The sequence below is a fragment of the Lates calcarifer genome, linkage group LG18 (assembly GCF_001640805.2).
Source record: "Lates calcarifer isolate ASB-BC8 linkage group LG18, TLL_Latcal_v3, whole genome shotgun sequence".
Taxonomy (NCBI): Eukaryota; Metazoa; Chordata; class Actinopteri; family Centropomidae; genus Lates; species Lates calcarifer.
This window is the reverse complement of record NC_066850.1, coordinates 6,721,377-6,745,823: the sequence shown is the minus strand read 5'-3', so window position 1 is coordinate 6,745,823 and position 24,447 is coordinate 6,721,377. Positions and strand designations below refer to the sequence as shown.

General features: G+C 39.8%; 1 protein-coding gene across 1 annotated transcript in view; it reads right to left on the bottom strand.

Moving 5' to 3' along the window:
- col7a1l (collagen type VII alpha 1-like) overlaps positions 1 to 24,447 on the bottom strand; it is a 57,517-nt gene that overhangs the window by 30,434 nt on the left and 2,636 nt on the right. The window contains exons 2-37 of the mRNA XM_018671024.2: positions 21,510 to 21,707; positions 17,989 to 18,169; positions 17,577 to 17,736; positions 16,094 to 16,187; positions 14,708 to 14,881; positions 14,204 to 14,367; positions 13,601 to 13,730; positions 13,385 to 13,501; positions 12,891 to 13,046; positions 12,272 to 12,388; positions 11,996 to 12,142; positions 11,773 to 11,892; positions 10,338 to 10,496; positions 9,521 to 9,634; positions 9,228 to 9,377; positions 8,606 to 8,743; positions 7,953 to 8,099; positions 7,209 to 7,328; positions 6,447 to 6,593; positions 5,609 to 5,893; positions 5,303 to 5,442; positions 4,677 to 4,800; positions 3,793 to 3,936; positions 3,486 to 3,673; positions 2,972 to 3,052; positions 2,753 to 2,770; positions 2,605 to 2,631; positions 2,366 to 2,431; positions 1,664 to 1,744; positions 1,507 to 1,533; positions 1,165 to 1,209; positions 976 to 1,050; positions 792 to 887; positions 572 to 598; positions 296 to 349; positions 26 to 97 (exon numbers count right to left, since the gene is read on the bottom strand). Of these exons, the coding sequence (XP_018526540.1) occupies positions 26 to 97; positions 296 to 349; positions 572 to 598; positions 792 to 887; positions 976 to 1,050; positions 1,165 to 1,209; positions 1,507 to 1,533; positions 1,664 to 1,744; positions 2,366 to 2,431; positions 2,605 to 2,631; positions 2,753 to 2,770; positions 2,972 to 3,052; positions 3,486 to 3,673; positions 3,793 to 3,936; positions 4,677 to 4,800; positions 5,303 to 5,442; positions 5,609 to 5,893; positions 6,447 to 6,593; positions 7,209 to 7,328; positions 7,953 to 8,099; positions 8,606 to 8,743; positions 9,228 to 9,377; positions 9,521 to 9,634; positions 10,338 to 10,496; positions 11,773 to 11,892; positions 11,996 to 12,142; positions 12,272 to 12,388; positions 12,891 to 13,046; positions 13,385 to 13,501; positions 13,601 to 13,730; positions 14,204 to 14,367; positions 14,708 to 14,881; positions 16,094 to 16,187; positions 17,577 to 17,736; positions 17,989 to 18,169; positions 21,510 to 21,585 (4,161 nt within the window). The 5' untranslated portion in view covers positions 21,586 to 21,707. The remainder of the gene's footprint in view (positions 1 to 25; positions 98 to 295; positions 350 to 571; positions 599 to 791; positions 888 to 975; positions 1,051 to 1,164; positions 1,210 to 1,506; positions 1,534 to 1,663; positions 1,745 to 2,365; positions 2,432 to 2,604; positions 2,632 to 2,752; positions 2,771 to 2,971; positions 3,053 to 3,485; positions 3,674 to 3,792; positions 3,937 to 4,676; positions 4,801 to 5,302; positions 5,443 to 5,608; positions 5,894 to 6,446; positions 6,594 to 7,208; positions 7,329 to 7,952; positions 8,100 to 8,605; positions 8,744 to 9,227; positions 9,378 to 9,520; positions 9,635 to 10,337; positions 10,497 to 11,772; positions 11,893 to 11,995; positions 12,143 to 12,271; positions 12,389 to 12,890; positions 13,047 to 13,384; positions 13,502 to 13,600; positions 13,731 to 14,203; positions 14,368 to 14,707; positions 14,882 to 16,093; positions 16,188 to 17,576; positions 17,737 to 17,988; positions 18,170 to 21,509; positions 21,708 to 24,447) is intronic.

Sequence of the window (24,447 nt, the reverse complement as noted above, 5' to 3'; positions counted from 1 at the left end):
TGTAATCTTTTGATTAACACTTTACCTTCTCTCCTTTCTGACCCGGTAATCCTGGTACCCCATCTATGCCAATGGGACCAGGCAAACCTGCAATACCCTACAGCAGTTTCCACGTATGTGTGTGTGTGTGTGTCACAGTTTGTGTGTGAGAGACAGCAAGAAAGAAACAAAGAAGAGAGAAAAACACTTAAAAATATGCAAATGATTTTTTCAGAAGGCAACTCTGAATCATCTTTTATTTGTGTTTCCCTGTGTGTTTTGGCACTAGCGATAATTTTATCAACTATGCACTTACATCTTTTCCTGCCTCTCCTTTGTCTCCTTTCACGCCCTGCTTCCCACGTAAACCCTTTCAAAAATAATGAAAGCATTATCAGATATAAAATGAAACAGTGCACATTATATAACTAAATAACTGATTCTGTGGCTTTAAAAATAGGCTAATACGCAAGACAAAGTTTATTAAAGTAAAACTAAAGTAAGGCATCTCAGCTCATTGTACATTACAGCCAATTTAAGTAATTCATTCAATACAACTAATGAACTGATACAAAACAGCTGTCATACTTACTTTTGCTCCCGGCTCCCCAGGATCACCCTACAAAGTACAAGCAGTAAAAACAATGCAAAGTATTTTAACTATTTTGTGAGACATGACACGGCAGGGAAACAATATAATATTTTAAAAAATATAATATCATATGGGGGTAAGGCCAACAATTAGACATTACTTACTATAAATGGTGATCATTTTGCTGTTTGCAGTGTTTTCTGGGAAGGTTGAATGTTACCTTGATAGATATTCCTGGTGACCCTGGAGGTCCTTGCTGGCCGGGCAGGCCTGGAGATCCATTGACACCTGGTACACCAGGAGGTCCCTGGGGACCCTGTAACATGTGGTAAAGTGAATAATGTTTAATTTGTCCAAAAGTTTACAATTGAAAATCTCTTAATGATTCTTTTCTAAGCACTCACTGAAGATCCCGGCTCTCCTTTTCGACCAGGAACGAAATTAGCGTCCGTGCCAGCTATAACATACCCAGGCTCTCCCTGTGTTAAAACATAGAGAAACTTTAATAGGGAAACAGAAAAGAGTACATCTGTTCTTTGTGCCATGAACAGAAATCAGTCTACAGGTACATTTAATGCTCAGGCTGGACTTACTCTCTCTCCTCTTTGTCCCTTTGGACCAGGGAGTCCAGGAAGACCCTGCCATGGAAAGAGATGTGAAAAGCAACTGTTAAACAAATGCGTATAAACAGTACATCAAAAGTTTAAGAACTTTTCCAGTGACTTAGTTTAGGTTAATTTTGATACTTATTTTGATCTCCTCTTTTCATATTCATTCTGATGGTCCATAGCAGAAAGGCAAAGCCACAATGGGAACTGATATTTCAGTACAAAGGTATTTTATCACATTCAAAGACATGATATCAGGGAACTATGAGTTTTAATGATCCAAGAGAAGGTTCAGTGTTATAAATGTATTTGTCATTTTGATCTTACCATATCACCTGGAATGCCTTGAGAGCCCTGAAAAAAACAACACAAACAAACAAACAAACAACAAAAAAAAACAGATGCCATTTTCAGAATCAAATTTAAATAAAATAAACTTTAACCACATCAGTGTGAAGTTTTGTGTTGTTCTGAATTTAGTTACCCGCTGGCCAGCAGAACCTGGGGGTCCAGTTCTCCCCGGTCGTCCAGGCAACCCAGGAATACCATCTGTTCCTGGAGGTCCCTGTCAAATTAAAAGATTATGGTCTGAGCTGGAAAATAAAATAACAGACAAACACAGCAAAGCCACGCTCACCCACACACAGTCACAGCAGTGTTATGAGACTGGATACAGGTAAAAATGAAAAATGTAATTACAAGAGTAATTTGATATACTGAACCTACGAAGACAGAGGTTCTGCTGAAACTGATTCCAGTTTATTTATTTATAGTTATTTCTTAATCAGTCACACTGATGTGTCATATTTACACACCCAAAATAGTGTGCATCTAATCACTTGCGAACCTGTCAATACTCAACATGGAGTAGAGGTTTGTGTTTCAGCATGATGATGATCTTTTACATTTATTTATAAAGCAATTCTAACTCTGCAACTGGCAACTGTGAACTGTTATGTCATTAGCTCATATCTGCATATCTAACATGGTTGTTTTTTGGTTCTTTTAGTGTGCTGTAACTTCATTAAAATGTAAAATAAGAACATTTAAACAAACACATCAGCACCCTTGGTCCATCCCTTGAAATTAATGAATGGAAGGACTTTAAGAAAACATTTAAAAGTAACTTGGGTGACTGGATTTTGTAGTGCATGATGTGTGTGTGTTTGTGTGTGTATGTTCTTACCCTCTCTCCCTTCTCTCCTTTGGAGGAAGTGAATGGATCATACTGTCCGGGGCTTTGCCTAAATCTCTAAATAAACAAAACAAACCATTGATTATTTGTTATTGGTTATTTAAATTAATTTAACAATGCAAGGCAGTGAGAGGACAATGTGTGTAAAGGATCCTCAAACAAACTATTAGTCTATGACTCAACAATATGCCAACAATGCCATACTGTAGAACACTTGATAAAAAACATACCAGACCTCCAAGACCAAAACCATCCCCCTGAAAGAAAGAGCAGGATTACACAAAATAAATAGCACTGTTTTTTTTTTTTTTTTTTTTTTTTTTTTTTTACATGTATTCATGAATACATTTAACCTTTAACATGTTTTAATTAACTCACCTTTTCACCTTTCTGGCCCTGGGAAAACAAACAAATAATATGATTAATAGGTGTTTGTCAATGAAGAGAGGAACTCATTAATCAAAGCAGATATGTCAGAGGTTCAGATATGTCAGCACCCATCAGTGAAGTTTAAACCAGGATGCAAATAAAGAAAAGACACATTGTGCTGCTTTTGAACAATATTTATTTCTAGGCTTTTATTTCTGAAGAACCAACCTTCATACACTGGGAGGTGCAAGGACCCTGAGGCTTAGGCAGCTCCTCTGGGTCTTCAGTTGGCGTGTCCAACTGAGCGAACTGAAAATGGGTATGAGGAAAAAGGAATGCATTGTGGACTGGTCAATTGGCATAAGAAGAAGAAGGCTGATGATTTCAGCTGCAGTCACACCACCTGCTGCTCTGACGTCAAAACTGGTGAAGTGTTTCCTCCTACTAAGTCTTTGTATGTGCATTAAAACAGTTCACTGTATTTATAATTATGCAGTACATGGTCACATGAATGCCTAACCATCTCCAGAGGTGGTGTGAGTGACCCCAACTACACATCTTCTTCTGTAGGAGCATGTACTTAATGAGTAACAACCACATCAAATCTGCTGGGGTTGTTTTAAATTGCATGCATGAATATAAGGTGTTGTTTGAAAGTGTGACTGAATAATGATATCTCGATGAAATAGGAAAGAAAGAAAATAACTGGACAGACAATAGTTTTACTTTGTTTTCATCTTACCTCATCATTTAGTTTGAACTCAGAGAGGAGTTCATCACTACAGATGCTATTGATAAATTCTCTCTCTATTGAAGGAAAGTCATCAAAGGTTGGTGAGAAAAAGATATTCTTGTAAGTGGTGGGAGCTGCTATTTTATTCAGCTCATCGATGTCTGCATTAGAAACTCCAACTGCCAAGACACTGACACCTGTAGACAGAGACAGATTGAAAACATGATAATACAGACAGAGGATTACACTGTTCTGCTATACGCAGTCAGAAAATTTTTAATCCCTATTTGGGAGCTTTACAATTACTCTGACTAACCTAGAGCTCGAGCAATTCTGGACGGTGGCAACACATCATCTTGGGCCCTGCCATCTGTAATCACAACCAGAACATGGGGCATATCCTGCCTCATCCCCAGAGACTCCTGGAACAGCTCCTGCAGAACGTAGCCGATACCTTTCCCTGGAGACACAAGAAAGAAGAACTGAAATCAAATCAACTATTTTGATAAGAGATTATTTGTTTCAGTAATTTTTCAAAAATGCCAAACAGACTCTGGATATAGCTTCTCTAATGTGGGGATTAGCTGCTTTCTTCTCTTTGTGTCATTTTAAACTGACTATTTTTGGGTTCTAGGCTGTTTGTCATACAGCACAAGACATCCAAAGATATCATTTGGGTTCTGGACTTTGGAAAGTATGATTGCAATTTTTCACAATTCTCTGACATTTTATAGACAAAACAATGAATCAATAAATCAGGACAGAAATCAGCAGACTGGTAATGTTGATAGTTACACTCCTATACAAAAGCTGCTTAAACAGGTTTTATTCTACAGCAATATATTATTTTTTGTGAATTATTCATTGAATGGGACTAGTTTTTCACACTAAATGTGGCCTTTTCTTCTGAAGTTTATCCTGTTACTTGCTGATATCTATACATTTCTATCATCTTTACTGAAAAGAACAAATTTGGTACTTCTATCTGTACAGTTGTTTAGATATGTCCTGCACAGGAGACAATTTCTTTTAATGATTATCACACATGAAACTAACTACGTCAGCAGCCCCTATTAACACAGTATATGGTGGCCAAAAATAGTGTATTTTCTGGCCACCAGTATGAGCTGTTAGAGGCTGTGACATCAGTACCAGAGGGAAACAGGGCAAATAGAGGGAAACTGTGTGAGTGTCACTAACCTGTTTTAGTGTTACCCCCTCCATAACGAAGGGCCCTGAGTGCCCGGAGCACAGAGTTTCTGTCTTTGAAGTCACTTAGATGGAATTCAATTCGGGGCTCATCACTGTAATGAACCACAGCTATCTGAGAGAAAATTGATGGGAGAAAAATTCACGTTACCATAACATCATCATCATGACTATATATATGTCATGACACTTTAAGCTGTAATTAATTTTTTTAATTTTATCCTTCTTAGACACACTATACAATCACAAGATGCATTTTGCTTAATCCCCAGCTGCCACTTATTACTTAGCCTCATCACAGTTCGTGTGGCATTGTGCCTCGTTTCTCCTTTCTGCCAGTGTTTGACTAAGACCGTGCCCATTTGGTGATAGAAATGCACATTATGTTCCTGCTAATGGAACTGGCCTGCACAGTAGACTCACTGGAGCAGTTTGCTACCTTGCAGGCATCTTTTATCATTTAAAATCACTGTAATCCATTCCAATTTGTAATTGTCCTGCCACTCTAAACAAACTAAGGGCCAAAGAGACTCAGGTCTACACCTCAAACCATATCTTCATCCCAGTATTAAGCTAGTATGAGAGAATACAAAGAAAGTTTCTACTGAGAGACTAACCTGTGTGCCTTGAGGACCAATGACAGGGAAGTAAGTGACCACCCGGAATATGAACTCCTTCATCTTGATAAAGTTGTTGGCACCAATGCTGGAGGACTCATCCACTAAGAATACTATGTCTGCTTTGGTCTTACCACACACTGACAAAACACAAAAATACATAAACAATTAATTACAAACCACAAACACAGATGTTCACTGCTTGAACTGCATGATAAGGCAATGCTCTACTTGATCTTATAAAATACTGTAGATTATAAAACAATATCTACTGCACAAACCATAACAGTCATCTGTTTAAATTACCTGGTTGTGGTGCAGCTGTTGTCTCTGCACTGACTGTGGTTAATTGAAGGGAGGTGACGGCTGCTATTTTGGCTTCTGTGACACTTGGCTGACCTGAGGGCTTCTTGGTGGTTATAGTTTTAACTGGTGGCACAGCAATGGGGTGCCGGGTGGTCCTGGTGGCTGTGTGAGCGATGGTAGTGTCGGTGGTGGAGGCAGTCTGTGAGGCAGTCGTAATACGAGGGAACTGGGGGGCTGCCGTGGCTGGCACAGACTGGACTGTTACCACCGGAGGATCCGGTCCCACTGAGATGCAAAGAGCCATAACAGAACTGATTTAAAAAAAAACCTAAATAAAATTCTGAAGGTGTCTAGAGGGAAGTCACTGCTGCAGCAACAAACACGATATAGCACAAGAAATAAAGGAAGGAGTAAATCAACATTGAACTACACAGCTATGGCACTTTATCTGCGGGTTTAAAACTTTGAAGCTTACTGCACTTGATTGGATTGCACCAGCTTTCTATAAGTAGGTGAAATATCAGATTATGCTAAAGTAGCCAGCACTTTTAGCTGCATAGTAATTTAGCATTAATGTTATTAGCATAATACAGTATTTTGTAATTGAAGGTAAATTGAATTGAAATGTCATTTAAAACCTTCCTAGTTTCCATCATTATTAAACAGCATTTTGAATTAATGGCAGGTCACATATCTTGACCATACTGCATATTAACATTACTGAAACTAACTCTTTTAAGCTAATTTTAGTTTTGTAAGTTGGAAACTGCTATATATCTGGCAATTAAGGTAGTGGATGTTTCAGAGATCTAAACAAAGACTTAAAATACCATCTTACATATTCTTTGATACACTGTGCTTATAGGCCCCTCCACTTCTCCGTACAAAGGTCTAATGGTGAAAATATACGTTCTGCCATACAGGAGATCACTGATCTTGTACGAGGAGAAACCAGGACCCAGGATCTCTGTTTTAGTGTCCAACACTGAAAACACACACATAGAAGAACTTATTGTTGCAGGGGAAATCATTTCTATTGCTTAAGATCGATGGAATGTTAAATAGTAAAACATGCCTCCCATAAAATACATTTTAGTCAACAGTAATGAATGGAATTTCCAAATCAGCTGAGGAAACAATGTGCATTCATACAGTGATGTGTGATACAAAGGCTTAAATAAAAGATCATACTGTGTTGAGGTATGGCTCACTAGGTATGTATCAATACATCTTGACATTCGTGGAGAAATGTCATGCATTAAGATGTTTATGTGTGTTCTGTGAATATTAGTGAATATTAGTTTTGTGAATGTTTTTTCTTAATCTTTCCCTTTTCAACAAAAGTGTGCTTCTGTTGAGACTCAATACACATAGCAATAATGTGTCATACTACTCCCGCTTCAAACCCTGAGGGACCCATTACAGTCATACTGTCCTTGGAATTTATTCAAATTAATATCGATCTACCACTTTAAGAGTGCAATGCAATACAATTTACGTATTATGGGAATTTTGTGGGTTAACTATTTGACTGAAAATTGCTGTAATGTTAATGTCATCCTAAATTAAGGGTGAGATTTAGTTGTGGTTTACAACCGACCTGAGATGTGCCTCCAGGAGAGAAGGTAACCAGAGACGCCTGCCACTTGAGTCCAGTTCAGAACAGTGCTGCTGTCTGTGGTGTTCAGAGCAGCAAAGCCATTCACTTTTGGAAGATCCACTGAAATGCGCGCACACACACATAGACACACAAAACACATGAATTATGAAAAAAAGAAAAAAAAAAATCCCATGTCAGGGGTCACATTTGATAGACTTAGTCATTGACACAGTATGTACATACAGTAATTTGATAATGACACTGATGAAGAAACTGTTTTTAATATGGGTCCTTTGTATTTGACTGATACCCAATTCATTTATTAACATCCATGTTGCACCTGATATCAATCATTAGCTTCTCAACAAATATGGGGAAGATAATGAAATTCGATGGAGAAAAGTTAAAGGTGAGGATATCATTGGAGAATGCTGAATTCTAAAATCAAACTGGAAAGTTTTCCTTTGCTTTCCTTCCTCTGAGTTCCAGAAGCTCTGGATTTGTCTGCTTAGGTTACTTTAACAGAGTGGGAACTGTGAAGGTTTACACCAGAGAAATGCAGATCAGTCTCTCTGTCAACTATATGTGTAAGTACTATTTTACAGGATGGTGAACATTGACAAATGAGAGTTACAAGAGTTATCAGTAAGGTTTAAACGCTAACTGTATAAATATCTCCCTGACACTTCTGACTGAGACCACGTCTCATACTGTTCCTCACTGTTTGGGGCAGGCAGGACTCACAGGTGCGTGCAGTAACCAGAACTGGGCTTCCCTCCCTGTTGGCCACCATGGAGGACACCTGGATCTTATAAGCCGAGCTCTCCCGCAGATTGCGAATGGTGAAGGTAGTGGAGGCAGCAGGTACCACGTGGGACTTCTCATCACCCCCTGGAGCAGGGAATAATAAAAATCCAGCAGGTAGAGTTAATGAGAGTGTGAAACAACGCTGCTGTGTACTCATTTACGGTTGTAATTCTCACACAATGAGCCGCAAGAGTCTAAACAGTGATTTTTTAAGAGCTGCGAGTAAATTCCCATTATGAAAAATGGTAGTAACAAGCTGCTGTAATTGAAAAAATGATGCATATATCCAAGAAATTTTTTAGTCAGAAACATTAAATATTCTGTTATTGGCCGAAGATGTATTTGTTGAGGTGGAGACACTACTTTTATGTCAGGGTTTTATTTGGCAGGTACTGAATAAACATTTAAATGGTCACAAGTGTACATTTATCAGGTACAAGAAGGTTTTAGTTTTAAACTCAACCAATCAATAAACTGTTTTTTATGTGTGCATTAATCTGTTTAAACATAGGTACAGTATATGCATGTGTCCACATGTGTACATGCATCAGAGTGTAAGCATATTAACAGTACAGTATCTCATCCCTTACCCAGAAAGGGGATCCAGGTTATTTTGTACCCAGATGCCCCTGGTGTTTTTCTCCAAGACAAGGTGAAGAAGTTAATTCCAATGTCCACAACCTTCACCCCCTTCACTGCCTGGATTGGCTCTGAGTCTGAGACAGCAGCTGAAAAAAACACAGTATAATCTGTCAGTTAGTATATTTGTCATCCTGGTTTAATTTTAGACCATGTGATATTGTTAGTTCAAATCATGTTGCAAAAAAAACAAAAAAAGCAGGCCTATCCAAAATCTCTGAGCTGTATGAGCTGGTGTAGCTTCACTCACGCACCCTATCATTTGTCAGTGTAATAAACTTGGCACTCGGAACTTGGTGTAACACACTAACTTTGACACTGACAGTGATAAAATGATAGCAGCCCTGCTGACTTGGACTCAGTGACACATACTACAAGTGACAGCGACAGGAACTGTGGTTAAAATGGGAAGACCAAAGTACATGACTTGTCAGTCAAATGAAGACACCGCAAGGGTGCTGTGGCACGGGATGAAGAACTACCCACTTAATTACGATGGGCACACAGCTGCACAGAACTATTTAAATCATGAGAAATTAAAATAAACTGAGAGACTTCATTTCTATTCTCTACCTGTGAGCTGAGATAAGGAGATTTCTGGTCCTTCTGAGTTGCCGTATACTGCGCAGATGGTGATTATGTAGGTGGACTGTGGGTTCAGGTCTTCGATACGGTGGAAGAGAACACTGCGGTCCAGGTAACGGGACTGGAGGCTGCTATCATCTGCAAGCATGCAGGTGCACAGACACATACATACACGTAATTAGTATTTCAAACAGTGTGTAAATGGTGAATATAAAGGTTTTAAAGGGGTTGGCATGTTGTCTGACAGGTGGAGCTGAAGAAAATAAGATTAAAAACATTACCTGTGTTCCAAGAGAGTTTGTACTCTGTGGCTCCTACAATGGGACTCCACTCCACATCTATGTTGGTACTGGTGTAGGATGTCACCTTGAAGTTGGACACATACCCCAAAGGAGCTTGAAAAGAAACAAGAACAGGCTGTAGTTGTTTTGCAAACACACTGTTAATCACATTATTTACTCTATGCCATAGAAAAATTAATGGCAAATTGAAAATCTGATGGAAATTACTAGAGATAAACACACACACATTTGAATATATGTAAATACTTAAACTACATGTGCACTATAGTTTGATTATTTTCTTTCTAACCTAGTCCCTGTCATTTAGAAGTGCTTTGATTTACACATACAATTACATCTTGCAGTTGAACAAGCAATTAGCTTTTATTGTGTTGTATCTGTGGCTGTTCCTAAATATTTCTTTCTCCAAAGTGACCTCTTTGGACTCATATTACAGATGATCTTTGTGTAATTGAAATTTTATGAATGAAAAGGGTACAGTGTTTTGTACTACTACTGGAGTTTTGTGCCACAGTAGGGAAGGAGAAATAGGCCGAGTCAAAATAAAACCCTTTTAGACTTCAACTTGCAGCCCTCCTGATTCAAGCTCATTGACAAATACTACAAGTGACAGGAACAGGGACGGTGATTAAAACGGACACATGACTTGTCAATCAAACAGAGACACCACTGAAGTGTGAAACACTACTTCACCAGTGCATCATTACGTTTTGACTTGGCATCATCCATTCTAATCTCTCCTGGAACTCAGTGGTACCTCTGGTTGGTTGGAGATATAATGTATACTGGTACTCACAGGTTCTGAAGGTAGCGGTGATACCAGGCCCCACCACAGATCCAAACAGCACATAGAGAGTCAGGACATACTCTGTATCATGGGCTACATTCTTCAGGTGATACTCTGTGGTGCTGCCATTCAGAGCCAACTGCCTGGGACGGTCCCGACCAACAAACTCTGAGAACAATATCAACAACAAAGTCACATTCCCTCTACTTACTTTACTCCTCAAGGACGTGCTTTCTGTGTGAACTCTGGCTCAGCATCAGTGCTCCCTTCTCTGGAAACAACACCCTCCTCCTTTTTTCCCCAACATTTGTATTTTATCAAAGTAAATCCCCATGCCACCTGTCACATCCTGCTGGCAGACTGGTGGGGTGGATGTGTCCATTGTAAAAGCAGTGGCACTTCAAAAGCTCTTGGCAGAGTGAGTCTGTCACTGGGAGAAAAAGAACTGGGCAACATCAGAGAAGGAAACATGCACACAAAAGCTAACGTCCTTTACTCCTTCCATTTAACAGTTAGATGCTCCCACTAGGACACATCATACCAAACAATAACAGAAGTGTCATTATTATGCAGATGACACACAAATTTGTCTTGCTGAATCATGATGTGACAACAGTACTAGAGATTCTCTCTGCAAGGTAACTGAATTCAGACAAAGTCCCAAATCCTGCTGTAATATTTGACTGAAAGTCTGCATTCTACAATCAAATAGAAACAAAATAAATCCATGCTTTCATTTCCAGTGGGTTAGATTACAATAACTGTCTTTTCTTGGGTCAAAAAAAAAGAAACTCATTCAGAATGCTGCAGCTAGAGACCAACAAAGGCCAAGAAAACTGAACATGTCACACCAGTGCTCAGGTCTCTTAATTGGCTCCCAGCATGTTAGAGAATAGAGTTTCAGGTTCTGGTTATAAATCTCTCAGTGGCTTAGGACCAAAATACATCTCTTACTCACTTTTACCAATTTACCAATTTAATTGCTGTGCACCACAGAGCTGGAAAAAACATCCAGAGATTATTAGACTTCTGACTTGACCGCCTTTAAATCCATGTTAAAAACTTACTGTATGTTCTGCAGTGCCTTTGACTGAACCTTAAATACTCATCATGAACCATCTTGTGCTCCTTTCCTGCATTTATGTGCCTGTTCCTAATTTTTAAATTCACCTTAGAAGGTTTCTTTTAATTGGCACTTTAATGTTTTCATGCTGTGCTTTTTATGCAGTTCGTTTCTTTTTCCTTTCTGTTTTTATGTCAATGCATTATGCAAAGCACTTTAAATTGCCCTTGTGTATGAGATGCGCTATACAGATAAACTTGGCTAGCCTCGCCTTTACTCTACACTCGCTGTAAAAAGGCATCACAGACCAGATGTTATCACCGTATGAACTCTGTAAACTGTGTGATGTAAAAAAGGCAAGTCTGAAATATGTGAAATCACCTGGGGTGGGTCCCCAGGCCAGTCTGTATCCGGTGGCTCCTGGGACACTGTTCCATGAGATGACAGCAGTGCTGGTGGTCACAGCAGATACCTTCAGAGTCTGAACTGCACTGCTTTCCACTGACAGAGGAACAAAGAGAGACAGAGAGAGAAGGGAAGCATTTTCAAACTGTTTTTCCCATGTTCTTAAAACAGTAACCACTCATACAAGTACTCTGGTTACATGTTTTGACTGTGGTGGTGGTGACAGGACCCTCGATGTCTCCAAAAATGGGGTTGATGGTAATGGTGTGCTCAGAGCCTGGACGGAGGCCCTGGATCATGTAGAAGTTAAAGTTGTCTCCCAGGTTTATGTTCTCTATGTGACCATCTAAAAGACATAAGAGGGCATGCCATAAATCAGCAGCAGCTTCTTTTCTGGTGGTATCATGTTTCACTCTGAGGTTAATATCAAACATTTTAGCTCCATTTTACAAAAAAAGTAGTATAACCAGAGTACCTGGGGACGCCCATGTCAGGCGGTATCCTGTGGCACCTCTAACTGAAGCCCACCTCGCCTGGACAGTGTCTGTGGTGGCGTTTTGGACCAGGAACTGCTGAACTGGCACCAGCTTTACTGTTAAACACACCCAATCCACACAAACACATACAAATTTAATATTTGACTTTTGTTAATTTGGTGTCCTATCAAACCATAGTGATGACTGAAAGCAAGGTTATTTAATCTGGCGTTTGATCAGTTATTTAAAGTAATGTTAGTAATATATAGAAATAGGAAGCATGGTAATCTAAATAAGTCTAAATCAAAACAGAGCTTCCAGAGGTATTTGTCTAGTGTGGCAAGAAATGGAGATAAATGAGTGGTTTCGCTGTATGTAACAGACAGAATGCTTACTGGTGCTTTAATCTAGAACACCATCACTCTCCTGTGGATATATATGGTACTACACCTTGGCATATTCTCCTTTGTGTGATGTCTTGTTTCATACTCTGTTACAGGACTTCCTCCAGTTACAGTTGTAGTTAGTAACAGCTGTTTAAATGTGTTGCATATGGTAAACATGACAGATGTCTGGCTTTCTCGTTTATGTAAGTCAATAATAAGTCAATAAACTTACATGTCTTGCCCACTATTGAAACAGGTTCGCTAGGTCCCTGGGGGTAAACAGCATAAATACTGATAGTGTACTTCTTATCCTCCTCCAGGCTGTCAATCACATGAGAGGAGGTGTCCCCAGGAAGCAGCTGCTCATAAGTAAATCCTGGTCGGTTGGCTGCAGAACAAACACAAACAAATCAATACCCAGGAAATATGCCTCTTAAACAGCTTGTTTCTGCAGTGCTGACTGCATCATGTTAGATCAAGTAGATGAAAAGCAACTCTGAACTGATAATGGCTCTCATTCAACAAATACATCAGAGTGCAGAATGTTTAAATTAATTTAAATGGCACATTTACATTTTTACAAATAATTTTAAAAGAATGGGTATCATTATGGTATCTTATCATGATGATAAATACTCAAAATACTTCATATTTTCACATTGGTTTGCAGTAAAATTTGACTTTGGCTTTTGGGTTTAATAATAATATGATGGTATGTTAGCATACATCGTGGGATGAAAATCTTGAATCCACTGAGCTTCCCTAAAGGAGGTGTCCAGCCCAGGCGCAGAGAAAACAAACCCTCCTCAATAACACGGAAGTTTGACACCTGGGGTAAAGGGGCTGAAAGAGAGAGACTTGTTGCTCAGGAAATACACACTCATATATTATCTTTGTATTTTCTAACAGGTGCATAAGCATGCACTGATGTCTGACACCTACTTGTCTGAGTGGTGACTGTCACAGAGTCTCCTATGAGGCTGGGGTAGATGGCATAGACAGTGAGGGAATAGTCTGTTTTAGGACTCAGCTCTGTCACCAGTGCTGTGCTCACATCTGCCTTCAGATCAATCTGTTACATACACAGAGGACAGGAGACAAAGAGGAGATTAGTGTGTGTGCTTGAGCGAGATCGAAAGTGAGAGCATGAAGTGCAGCATAAGATGACTGATCAAGAGAGAGATGGAGTCAGAGTTGATGAGAGAAATACCCAGAGACAGTGCAATGACACAGATGTACACTTGACAAGTGTACTTGAAAAAATATCTTGTCTTAAACAAAAATATATTTATTTCTTCACTTCCCATACAAGTATCTACCTCAGTAAACCACCAGCATCCTTATGTTTTGTTTACATTTCCTCTCCTCCATTATATTTTAATTAGGGGGCATGTTGTGCCTTGTAACATAATGCAGAGATTAAAATATTCCTTTTGTGCCTCTGTAACATAATTACTTGTCTCTATCAAGGGTACAACTGTAGTAGTATCATGAAAACGCATTTTTTCAGAAGTAATATTCGAATCGAGTTTGGAGTTCCCTCACCTGTCTCTGCTGTGGTGCGAGCAGATGTCCCCTGGAGGTGAGAGGGGTGACCAGGAGGCGATATCCAGTGACATCACCTGTGGCCTGGCTCCATGTCAGTCTGAGGGAGCTGTGAGCCAACTCACTGACCTGCAGGTCTCTGGGGCCCACTAAACGCTCCTCAACTGGAAATTTGAGATGATATAGAAAGAGGGATGAGATGAAAAAAATATATAAGAGAGTGACTCTCAGGGAAATGCAGTTGGGAAAAGAAAAATGCAAGTTGGTCTGGACATATAATTTGTCTGAAAGATCCAATCCATCTTAGTGAGAAAGCACCAGTGTAGTGTGAAATAATAGAAAACTATTATTCATTTTTATAATACTTTTCATGCTTTAGAGTGAAATGCAATTCATCATTATAAAAATGCAAACAGCCATCAGTACGAGGGTGACTAGAATACTCAGGAAATCTCAGTTTGTAGTGAAAAAATCTGCTTTCATACTGTGTGTGTATTAACTCACCAGGTTGGTAGGTTTTAACAGGACGTGGTGGCTCAGAAGCTGTAAAACACACTCTGCGGGACAGTTTTGGAAGGAGGGTTTCCAGAAGAGAGAATTCAGTACCCAGCAACAAGTGTTCTTCTTGTGGTTCTGACACAATCCTCCTGAGCTCTGATTGATCAGCTCCCCTAACACCTGGTCACATGGCAGACAAGGGGGAAAAGGCAGATACAGCAACTACAGCAAGGCACTTTACTTGATGACTGCACAATAAAACAAGAGAAAAAGAGCAACACAAAGCAACGATTATGTGCTGTAATTGCTTTCTTTACATTTTCTGCACATTCTTTCCCACAAACATCACTAGGGGGAGCTGTTGCATTGTGAGTGATTTATTTTAAATCATAAAAAGATGTAGATATACCCATGCACATGCATACTGTTGAAATATTCAGGCTTAATCAAAGGCTCCTGGCACCTATCTCAAGTTAAGGTATTATGAATGCTTGTCAGGCCCCAGTTTGTGGAAGAAGGCCCTTGACAAATACCTGATAAAGACCCAATCTGGGTTCAACAAGTTGTGCCATCTTAATGTAACTAAGGTGAAATTTTAACAGCGGCAGATGACTGTGTTGCAAGTCTCTTGTGAGAGTTAATTCACAGTTGCAAGCAGCTGGACAAGATAAATGTTCCTGTGTTTTGTTACTAGTTTTTTGAGTGTACAGAAAATGCATGTGAGCCCAAATATCCGTACATATGATATGCTTTATCTATGCCACAGATTCTGCAAGCAGTGGTTTCACACTAGTACACAAAATGCATGTGGAGCATCTTGGCGGGAGTGATGAACGAGAGGAGCAGGCCTCGGTGTCAGAGGTGCAGATGGGGGACACTGAATCGCCTAATGAAAAATGGCTGCGATTAGCACACCACCGGCTAATGAGCAGTAATTATTGCACTGCAGTGGGCTTGTGTGCTTTTGCATGCGTGTAGGAGAAAGAGGGCAAGATATGTGTAAGTAAACTTATGGGTAAAAAGCTGCTTTTATTCATGAGCAGGGGGAAAGGTGTAAGCTTAAGTAGCACTGCTGATGCAACACAGTATCAGAACGTTCACCTTTACATACAGTATAAGCTGAATTAATCTCTCACTTATACATACATATTTAGTAGATGCTACTATATTTGCAAATACATATACAGTGCATTCACCTGCATGAGCACACGCAGACACTCAGAAACAAGAATCTCACAAATACTCACACTGAATCCAATGAATTCAAATGTACAGGACATGAATTTCTAACTCCAAACACTGCAGATAAGCCGGCAGAGCTCAGATAAAATCTGAGGCTCCCACTGCAGTGGGGATGTTGAAGGAATTCACAATACCAACTACCACACTCACCTACTGCAAAGAGAGAGATCCCATTGTCAGCTACAGCTCTGGCTGCGGCATCAACCTTGTCGTCTGAGCGTCCGTTTGTGATCAAAACAGCAATCTGTCCACAAAAGAGACAGATTTAATTCCATATGTAAAGTAATTTCACATAATACATGCATTCAACAGAAAGATATATTACACTACCATATATTTATGGATGATTTTTTAATGCAAATTTACAAACTAACAAGTGCATCAAATCTACAAGCACATGTTGTGAAAATGCACCCTTGAAATAACAAAATGATAATGGAAGCAGGGTCAGATTTAGTAGCCTTGTCTCTACCTTTAACATGCTTTCTAAAAACATGTTGCTGGATGTTTATATCCACCCTCCACATAATCTTTTGTTTTTGCAGAAAGAGCATCCTTGCGAACAATATTATGCTCATAAAAGCCTCCATGGACTTTTGACATGGTTTAGCTCATAATTGAATACATAATTAAATAAATCAAACCCAGAGACAAAATGGAATTCAAGGATGCTGGCTTGCAACTGAGACTGATGATTTGCATATTAAGGAAAATTTACTCGGTTCATTCAGAGTTCAACCCTCAGTCAATGAAGACGGAGGCTAGAAAGCATCAACAAGAGAATGTAGCTGCTTCTCGGCATGTACCCTGGCTGTACAATTCAATATATCAGCCTAATCCTCAGTTTTCTGCCTTCCCACGTCAAGAATGCTGCTGCAAGATGATTCGTGCGCGCACACTCAGAGATAGAGAGATGATTGGAATGCTAACCAGCTGTGTTACACCGAGGCTTCACTACAGCATTAGACTGTCAGAGAAATTTAAGCTGACAGAACTGGAGAGCTACTGGAAACAAAGTGCATTTGGATATTTGATGAGGCACGTATGAAACGCATGCAGTTAAGCTGCTGACTGTTGAATTTGGGTGAGGGTTCAAGGTTAAGACCAGCACCAATTCAATACATCGTTTCTGACGACCCTGTGACAAAGCAGGTCAATCTCTGTCATAAAGCGTTTTTATACATAATATTTTAATTAATATTTTAATTTTATTTAATTAAATCTGCAATAGAAAATGTATTGCCTTCACCTTGTCTTTTTCTTTATCTCCAAGCAAAAGGCAAAGAAAAATCTGTTGCCCTTCTACAAGACATACTCTCGGTGGACCTCTTTGTTTTGTTTGTTTTTTCATAATGTCCTGTGGAGTACAAATACAGAGTCCTGACTAGTCATTTTCTTTCATACAGGGCCAGAGCATATAGTATATGCATGCTGTTGGCCAGCTGGAAGCAGCAGTTTTTGCTGTGTGGGTTGTAATCACAAATCAATTGTTTCCCTGTTACTCCTGTATCTACATTTTGTCAAACACTTAACAAGATTAAGGCTCTTCAGTTTTCAATATGCATATGAAAAAGCTTGTGATAGATACTTTCTAGAAACAGTATACAGCAGGGTGTGTAGATAAGCGCTGTACCTTCGGGGCATGATCTCGACTGATGGCGGGGCTGAAAACAGGGTCCACTAGATACTGGAGGGCGTCACCAATCCTCCTGGAGCCACCTTCGTACGGAAGGTCTCTGATGGCTCTGAGCACCTCCTCCATTGAACCATAGTCTGTCAAAGCAATCCTCATCCTACAAGGAGAGGATTACAGAGACAACTGGATCATGTAGAAGTGATGGAACAACTAATACCAACATTGTTATGTGCATAGATGATTCTGCTTAGTGGGGTGGGAAAGAGGCTCTGTTTTTTAATTTGTTTTCCCAGATTACAGTTTAAGGGATTTTTAAGTTAAAAATGTTTTCTATTGAGTTTGTATCCTGAATTAAGAACAGTAGTAGAAAACGAAACAGTATAATAGTATAATAAATCTTATATTTTACCTCGGGACATCCCCAAACACAGTGACGCCAAAGCGGACCCCCTCAGCTCCCACCACGCTGTCCTGGAAGGAGGAGATGATGGCTGATATGAAGCCTTTAACGCTGGAGAAACTGGTCTGACCCACACTCCATGACTCATCCACCAGAAAAACTATGTCTGCTTGTACCACCGTCCTGCATGCTGAGGGAGGAAAAATGGATGAATTAGTATGTACATGAATACAAAGGAAGGAGATATTCAAATAAATCTGAATGAGCAAAATGGAAAACGGCTGGTAATTTAGCCACAAAACTTTTTATCCCTACAATGGCCACCAGATAGCAGTCTTGTTCCATCATGTTGGGGGTTTTCCTTTCTTTTGCTGCTGTCATGCAGCCAGAGCACCACACAAATCCCCATGAATTTTTAATGAGACACAAGTGAGCCAAAGAGACTATCAATATTCTGAGCACTCCAGCAATAAAATTTTAGTAGAGCGATGAGGAACGCTTAGAATAATAAGGTAAACACACCCAAAATCAGGGTCAGTGTCCCTGCTCAAGCAAACAAACACATTTAACATAAAGATCTGCTGCATTTGAAAGGATTCAGATGCCTTTTAATGTGGAGTTAAAAAGTCAGACATGCACAAAGGTACACTTGTGCACTAACTATATGCACATACACCCACACACATACATAAGCTCTCACAGCTCCTGATTGCACACGCCTGCACACTTTCCCACATAGATATACAGTACTGTACTAGCATCCGCACAGAAATCTGCTGTGTCTGCAAACGCCCACAAAGTCAATATTCTGGCATTACATATGCAATAAAGCACAGTGACGACAGCATTGATTAGGTTAGTGAATAAGAGATAGGCACTGCTGATTGTTCTCTAAGTGATAACTCCGCTTCTCTGCTGTCCTCTATTTCATTACCGAGCTTTCTCTCTTCTATTATCGCACCCTTCTTCCTTTGGCTGCAATCCCAGGATTCACTGGGGGTGACATATGTCTCCAGCCCATGGCGACCTAACATTATGTTCTCCCTCACACACCTATACATCTCTGGCCACGCACCAAGGAAACAAAATATCATTAGGACTTCAATTTCTGGATCGTTCTCTGGTGCAGAGCTACTATCTTTGCTTACATGGAAGCTTAAGTGTCATATATTCAGCTATTGTGGATTCATCACTGATGCAAAAACACAGTGAAAACCACTGATGCAGATTCACAGGATACAGCAGTGCTCATTCTTTCTATCCTTAGTTGAGCCTCACATAGGCACCCAACCACACTAGGATACACATGTGGCCATTCAATTTACTGGGATACATTTTCTACTCCAGAGATTTTTGTAAAAGCACATAAAATATGGTTGAGACTATGAGTAAGGAAGCAGCTGGAGGTTGGTCTCTGTCAGACAGACACAGACTGAAGTAGAAAACAAGATCAATTATCCAGAAGTTTGTCTGTCTGAGCTGGCAGGTGAGAACCACATGCCTGAGATAAGGAGACAACACATGCTGAGGGATTAGGAATGGTTCTCTTGAAGGTTATCTATGCTGATATCTCAAAGGTTGTATACACCTCTGTGTTAGACCACCATTGATTTGCGCATTAGATGTAGCTCAGTGGCTTCAGCATATGCTGTAGAAAATTCTGCCAGGAGAGAAATAGTCTCAGAAATATTGATGCACCACTGCAATCAGTTCCAACAAGATCAAGAGAAGAGATGCAAACCATCAGAGAGCACAAGTCTAAGAAACTCAAAGGGCCATCAGGTTCAGATTTTATCCAGACAAATTAAAGTCCCTCTAAGAAGAATAGGAAACTGCAGTAATTTGCAGAGAAGCACAAACTCTTAGAGGAAGACAGAAATATTAAATGACAGAAAGACCAAATATTGACAATGTTTCCAACAGTTGACATGACAAATGCACATTCTCTCAGGATCTGTTTCCAGTGCCATACTCCCGCCCCTTTTGGGGCAGTCAATGGATGTAAACAGGCAAGTCAGTCTCATAATGTTGTGGCTCTAATTTGAATTTCATGCAGCTCATTATGTAGTTAAGAACAAATGCACAGAGACAACACTACTACTACTACTAGCCACTGACGGGCTGACACAAGTTTGAGATCTGGGTCAACCAGAAGGACTGATTCTGAACTGCTGTTCCTGATCTCTGAGTAGGCATATGAAGGTTCTAACCTACTGACTCAACAAGTCATCAAATGAAGTCTTTGTTGAATGAAGTCTATATTACTCTGAGTTTTTTTTATATACCTGAAGTCCTGCATTTCTTGAATTATTACTCACAGTACAGTTGTGTATAATGTATGATAGCGGGCTGTGGACACAGCAGGTGATGTACACATACACAGTTTGAGTGCAACTCACAACACACATGCATGCATTAAAGTTACTGGTAACCCCTGCTTCCCCATCTCTTCTTGATGTCAGGATAGACACAAAAATGATCCAATTTCTTGAGTTTGTAAAGCTCTTGAGCTAAACTTCACCTTTCTCTTTAGAACACTACTTCAATGCTTAGAGGTATGAATTCTCCAGGGAATTTTAGATACCCAATGTTACTTTAGAACCCTTTAGGATAAGTGGTATAATGGATTTGACTGTTACTTTACATAAGTTAGCATTATTTGCACCTGGACACACAAGGTCATGTGATGACTGAATGTTGAGTGTTTGATTTGGGTCTTGTCAAGCTAAATGGTTCTGTAAAGCTGGGTGATAACTCTCTGAGGTTTCCTCACAGTGGACATTTGATTAATTGTTAATATAAAAAATATTGATTTATGAAGCTGTAAGGTGTCAGTGATTCAAAATCGACCACATTCCCTGTTGTGTGTGTAATATGAAACACTATAGGCCCTAAGGGTTGTTATGGATAACCACATGATGGCATTTGAATTAACACAGTTGAGAATAAACAATGATAACAACTGCAAAGGAGCTATAGCTCCAACTACATCCTTGATCTATTTTTATCCCTCTATAATTCTGCCCAACAACTTTACCAATCACTTCCTGCCAACCACAGTCCAGGTGGAGGAATTCTAACTTTTGATTGGCTGATTGACCTTTTGGTGACATCCAATAACACCTGAGGCTAAGGTTCCATATCTAGGGGGATGGGTCTGACAGGCTGGCAGACAGAGTGCTGTACTGTACATGAGGCTAGCAGATGTTTCAATTCCCTGACTAGACACAGTCTGGAGAGAAACTGGAGCTGGGCTGGTGTCTGGTCCATGTACCAATCCAGGTGTGGAGATTTAATGATGGAGCACTTGCACAGACTGTGTTCATTGAGCAACTGGCCTTTCTTTGGCCTGAGCATCCGAGTCATTTAATTCATAGACCTGTGCACATTTCTGACAATCAGACATATGGTTTTGACTCAGAATTAAGCAACTGATGGTTCCATATGGCAATATTTGGCACTTATTTTAGAGAAGGAATAACTATAATACATGGAACAAGATGAAGTGTGCAAGGAATCTTGTCAATTACCTTCAGTTTGTGCGGTGACTCTTTGATGAGAGAGAAAAAGGGACAGTAGAAAGATCCACACAGAAGAGCAGCCCATATTCTTCTTCTCCTCCTCTTCCTCCTTCGATCACCTGCTCCTCCTCCCAGATCTTCTCTTCACAAATCCCCCTCCTAAACTCCACTCTACGATCATCAATTCCAACTCTTCTTTCCTCTTATCTGAAAGTATACAGATGAATAGAGAGTGGGAAAAAAAGTCATTAAAGGCACTCAAAGATAAAACATAATCATCCATTTTTAATTTGTAATAGACTTTGGATTCTTATACAGAAGACAAGATGGCAAGAGTTTGTTTTTTCTGGTAACTCAATTAATATGAAAGGTAGTTCTGACTAACCCTTACAGACTTTAAGACAAGTAACAGGACCTTGACAGCACATTTTACACGTCATTTATCTCTGTCCAAATTAGAAACCTTCATACCATTCTACACATTAAACTTTTTCATACAATCTAAATAATTACATTGTTTCTTATCCACTGCAACTGAAATAAATTCCCTGCTTTCACAACTTACTGCAGGTCCTGTTGGGCTAATTTAAGCAAATATATATCCAGGTTAGCATAATATTGTACTAGCTCCCATCATTGTATGCAGACAGGAGTGCTCCCTGTAAACTGTTTTACAACAGATTCCAATGACGCCAAGGAAATAAAAGCATCAACAGGGCTTTTAAACTGTCCTGTATGATCCCAGCTTTTAAAAGCAGCTACTAGGAAGTCTAAACAAATGTCAGCATTAAAAGTAATTACCCCAATAATCTATCGTAGCTGTCTTATGTGAAAGAGCCTCTTCCATACTTAACCTGCTGTTTCACCTGGATGCATGCCACTGTTTCGTTGACATTGTTCACACTGTTCATTGATGGAAGGTACCATTAGTGTTTTGCCTTATTTGTGTTGCTAGGAACATTTGTGCAAAGAGAGATGGGCTTCAAAGAGCTATGAACCTTATGGCTCATGAGAAAAAAAAAAAACATATACATAAAAACTTCTAGTATTTTAGTTAGGCCATACCATGTCTGCTAAGATAAGAATATATCATTTATATAAAAGGGGAACTTTTATCTACTTATCTCTCTCAAGGCCAAAAAAGAAGCTATGAGGCTTGCTTTGCCACAGACACACATTTATACATGTGAATAGCTTCAGTTGTGAATATGGAAATGTCCTTTAGAAGCTCAAAGAAGATGAAGTGTCTCATCATATATCATACATCATATTGCTGAAAGAGAAAAATCTTTCGTGACAGTTCACAAGGGCTACCAAGCTTTGATTTAGGCTACATTTGAGGCTAAATTTGTGCTGCTTGGAGAACATGCAAATACAACCTGTCAAAATATGATCAATCTGATGAAGCCCTATTGCTAATATGACATGAACAGAAAAACAGGGGCTGCTGGGGGTTAAAATAGCTTGAACAGAAAAGATGCACTGCCCTACTCAGTAAATTTAAGTAGCATGACAGGTTCAAGGACGCCCCTGTATGATTCCACAGTTACAAAAAGATGTCTGGACTGGTCAGCCAAACCTGTGAGCCATATGCACTTGTCCTAGACTGCACCTGATTACCCACTAACTCCCTGAGGGCCTGCAATGCCCTGGAACTCACACTGCATTGGTGATTATCTACAGAGATATGGCTGGGACAGCATGGCTAATCGCTTCCAATGTGTGTGCACAAAATACCTTGCACTTGGTCAAAAAATGTAGCACCAAGGCAAATCTGCAGTAATGGGCACCAAGTGTGTCTAATTACAGTTTCCACCTGCCCTCTGTTATGTTTTGTAGTGTTTTGGTGTTTCGTGTTAGACCGGTGCACCGTGACACCATCACAGAAATGTGGGGAAAAATATGAATTAAATTCTTATCTCAACTTGCACGTGGGTATGTCATTCATACACTTAGAATGACAGACACATGAAAACATTTGCACATACCCACACAAATACCTGACTGTTTATTTGTTTTATTTGTAAAGCAAATGGTGGTGGTTTTGAATTTTCTGCTTCACTGTGATCATATTTTTGGAGCATGGTTTTATCTCTAAGATACACATACAGCACAAGACACTCAGCACTGTTGTTTTGGCTTTCTCTTCACCAATACTTCAGAAATCAGTATTATCAAAGTTCAGCTGTGGGATGTGTAGGAGACAGGTGAATGGAGATGGTCTTTGGCAGTGTTTCTAAGAAATGACAGCAGGATGGGGACATTTAGAGAGACAAGCCTCACTGGTGAAAGCATAGCCGTTCTTCACGGCAAATCTAGATGGAGGGAGAGTATTAGCTGTCCACGAAAGTAAATGGAGGTACAGTAACGCTCTGGGATACAGAAAATCCTCTTCTTTTTCTTCCTCGACAGACAGAGGAAACTTCAGGTTAACATGAAAGAGATTAGCCCTGAGGCTACAGCTTTTGACTTGGCATAATACACTGAGTGGAGGCAATTTAGTCCCATTGAGACATTGCAGCTGCTTTACTGGCGTATTATCTCCTACTGAGACCTCAGAAGGTGATATTTAAAAGCAAGCACGGAGGTATACTCCGATGCTAGTAACAGGAATGTATCAACAGAAGAACTACAACAACATTCAGTTAAGTGAGTATAATAAATGCCTAAGTAGAGTAAATCCAATGCTTAAATCAGCACACAACGCAGTGGCAAAGAAATCATGCAGCAGTAAAGGATTATCCCATTTAGGATGAATGAACTTCCCTTAGAAGCAACACGTTCAATGCATTAACTGTGATCTAGGGAAATGGTTCATGCTGTTATGTTTTACATTAGCTCGCTAACCCTGCTGTCTCCACACAAGTGTGTATGTGTGCTTAAGTGTCTGTCTGTGTGTGTGTGTGTGTGTGCACTGTATGGGCATGTGCATCAAAGAGAGATCTGC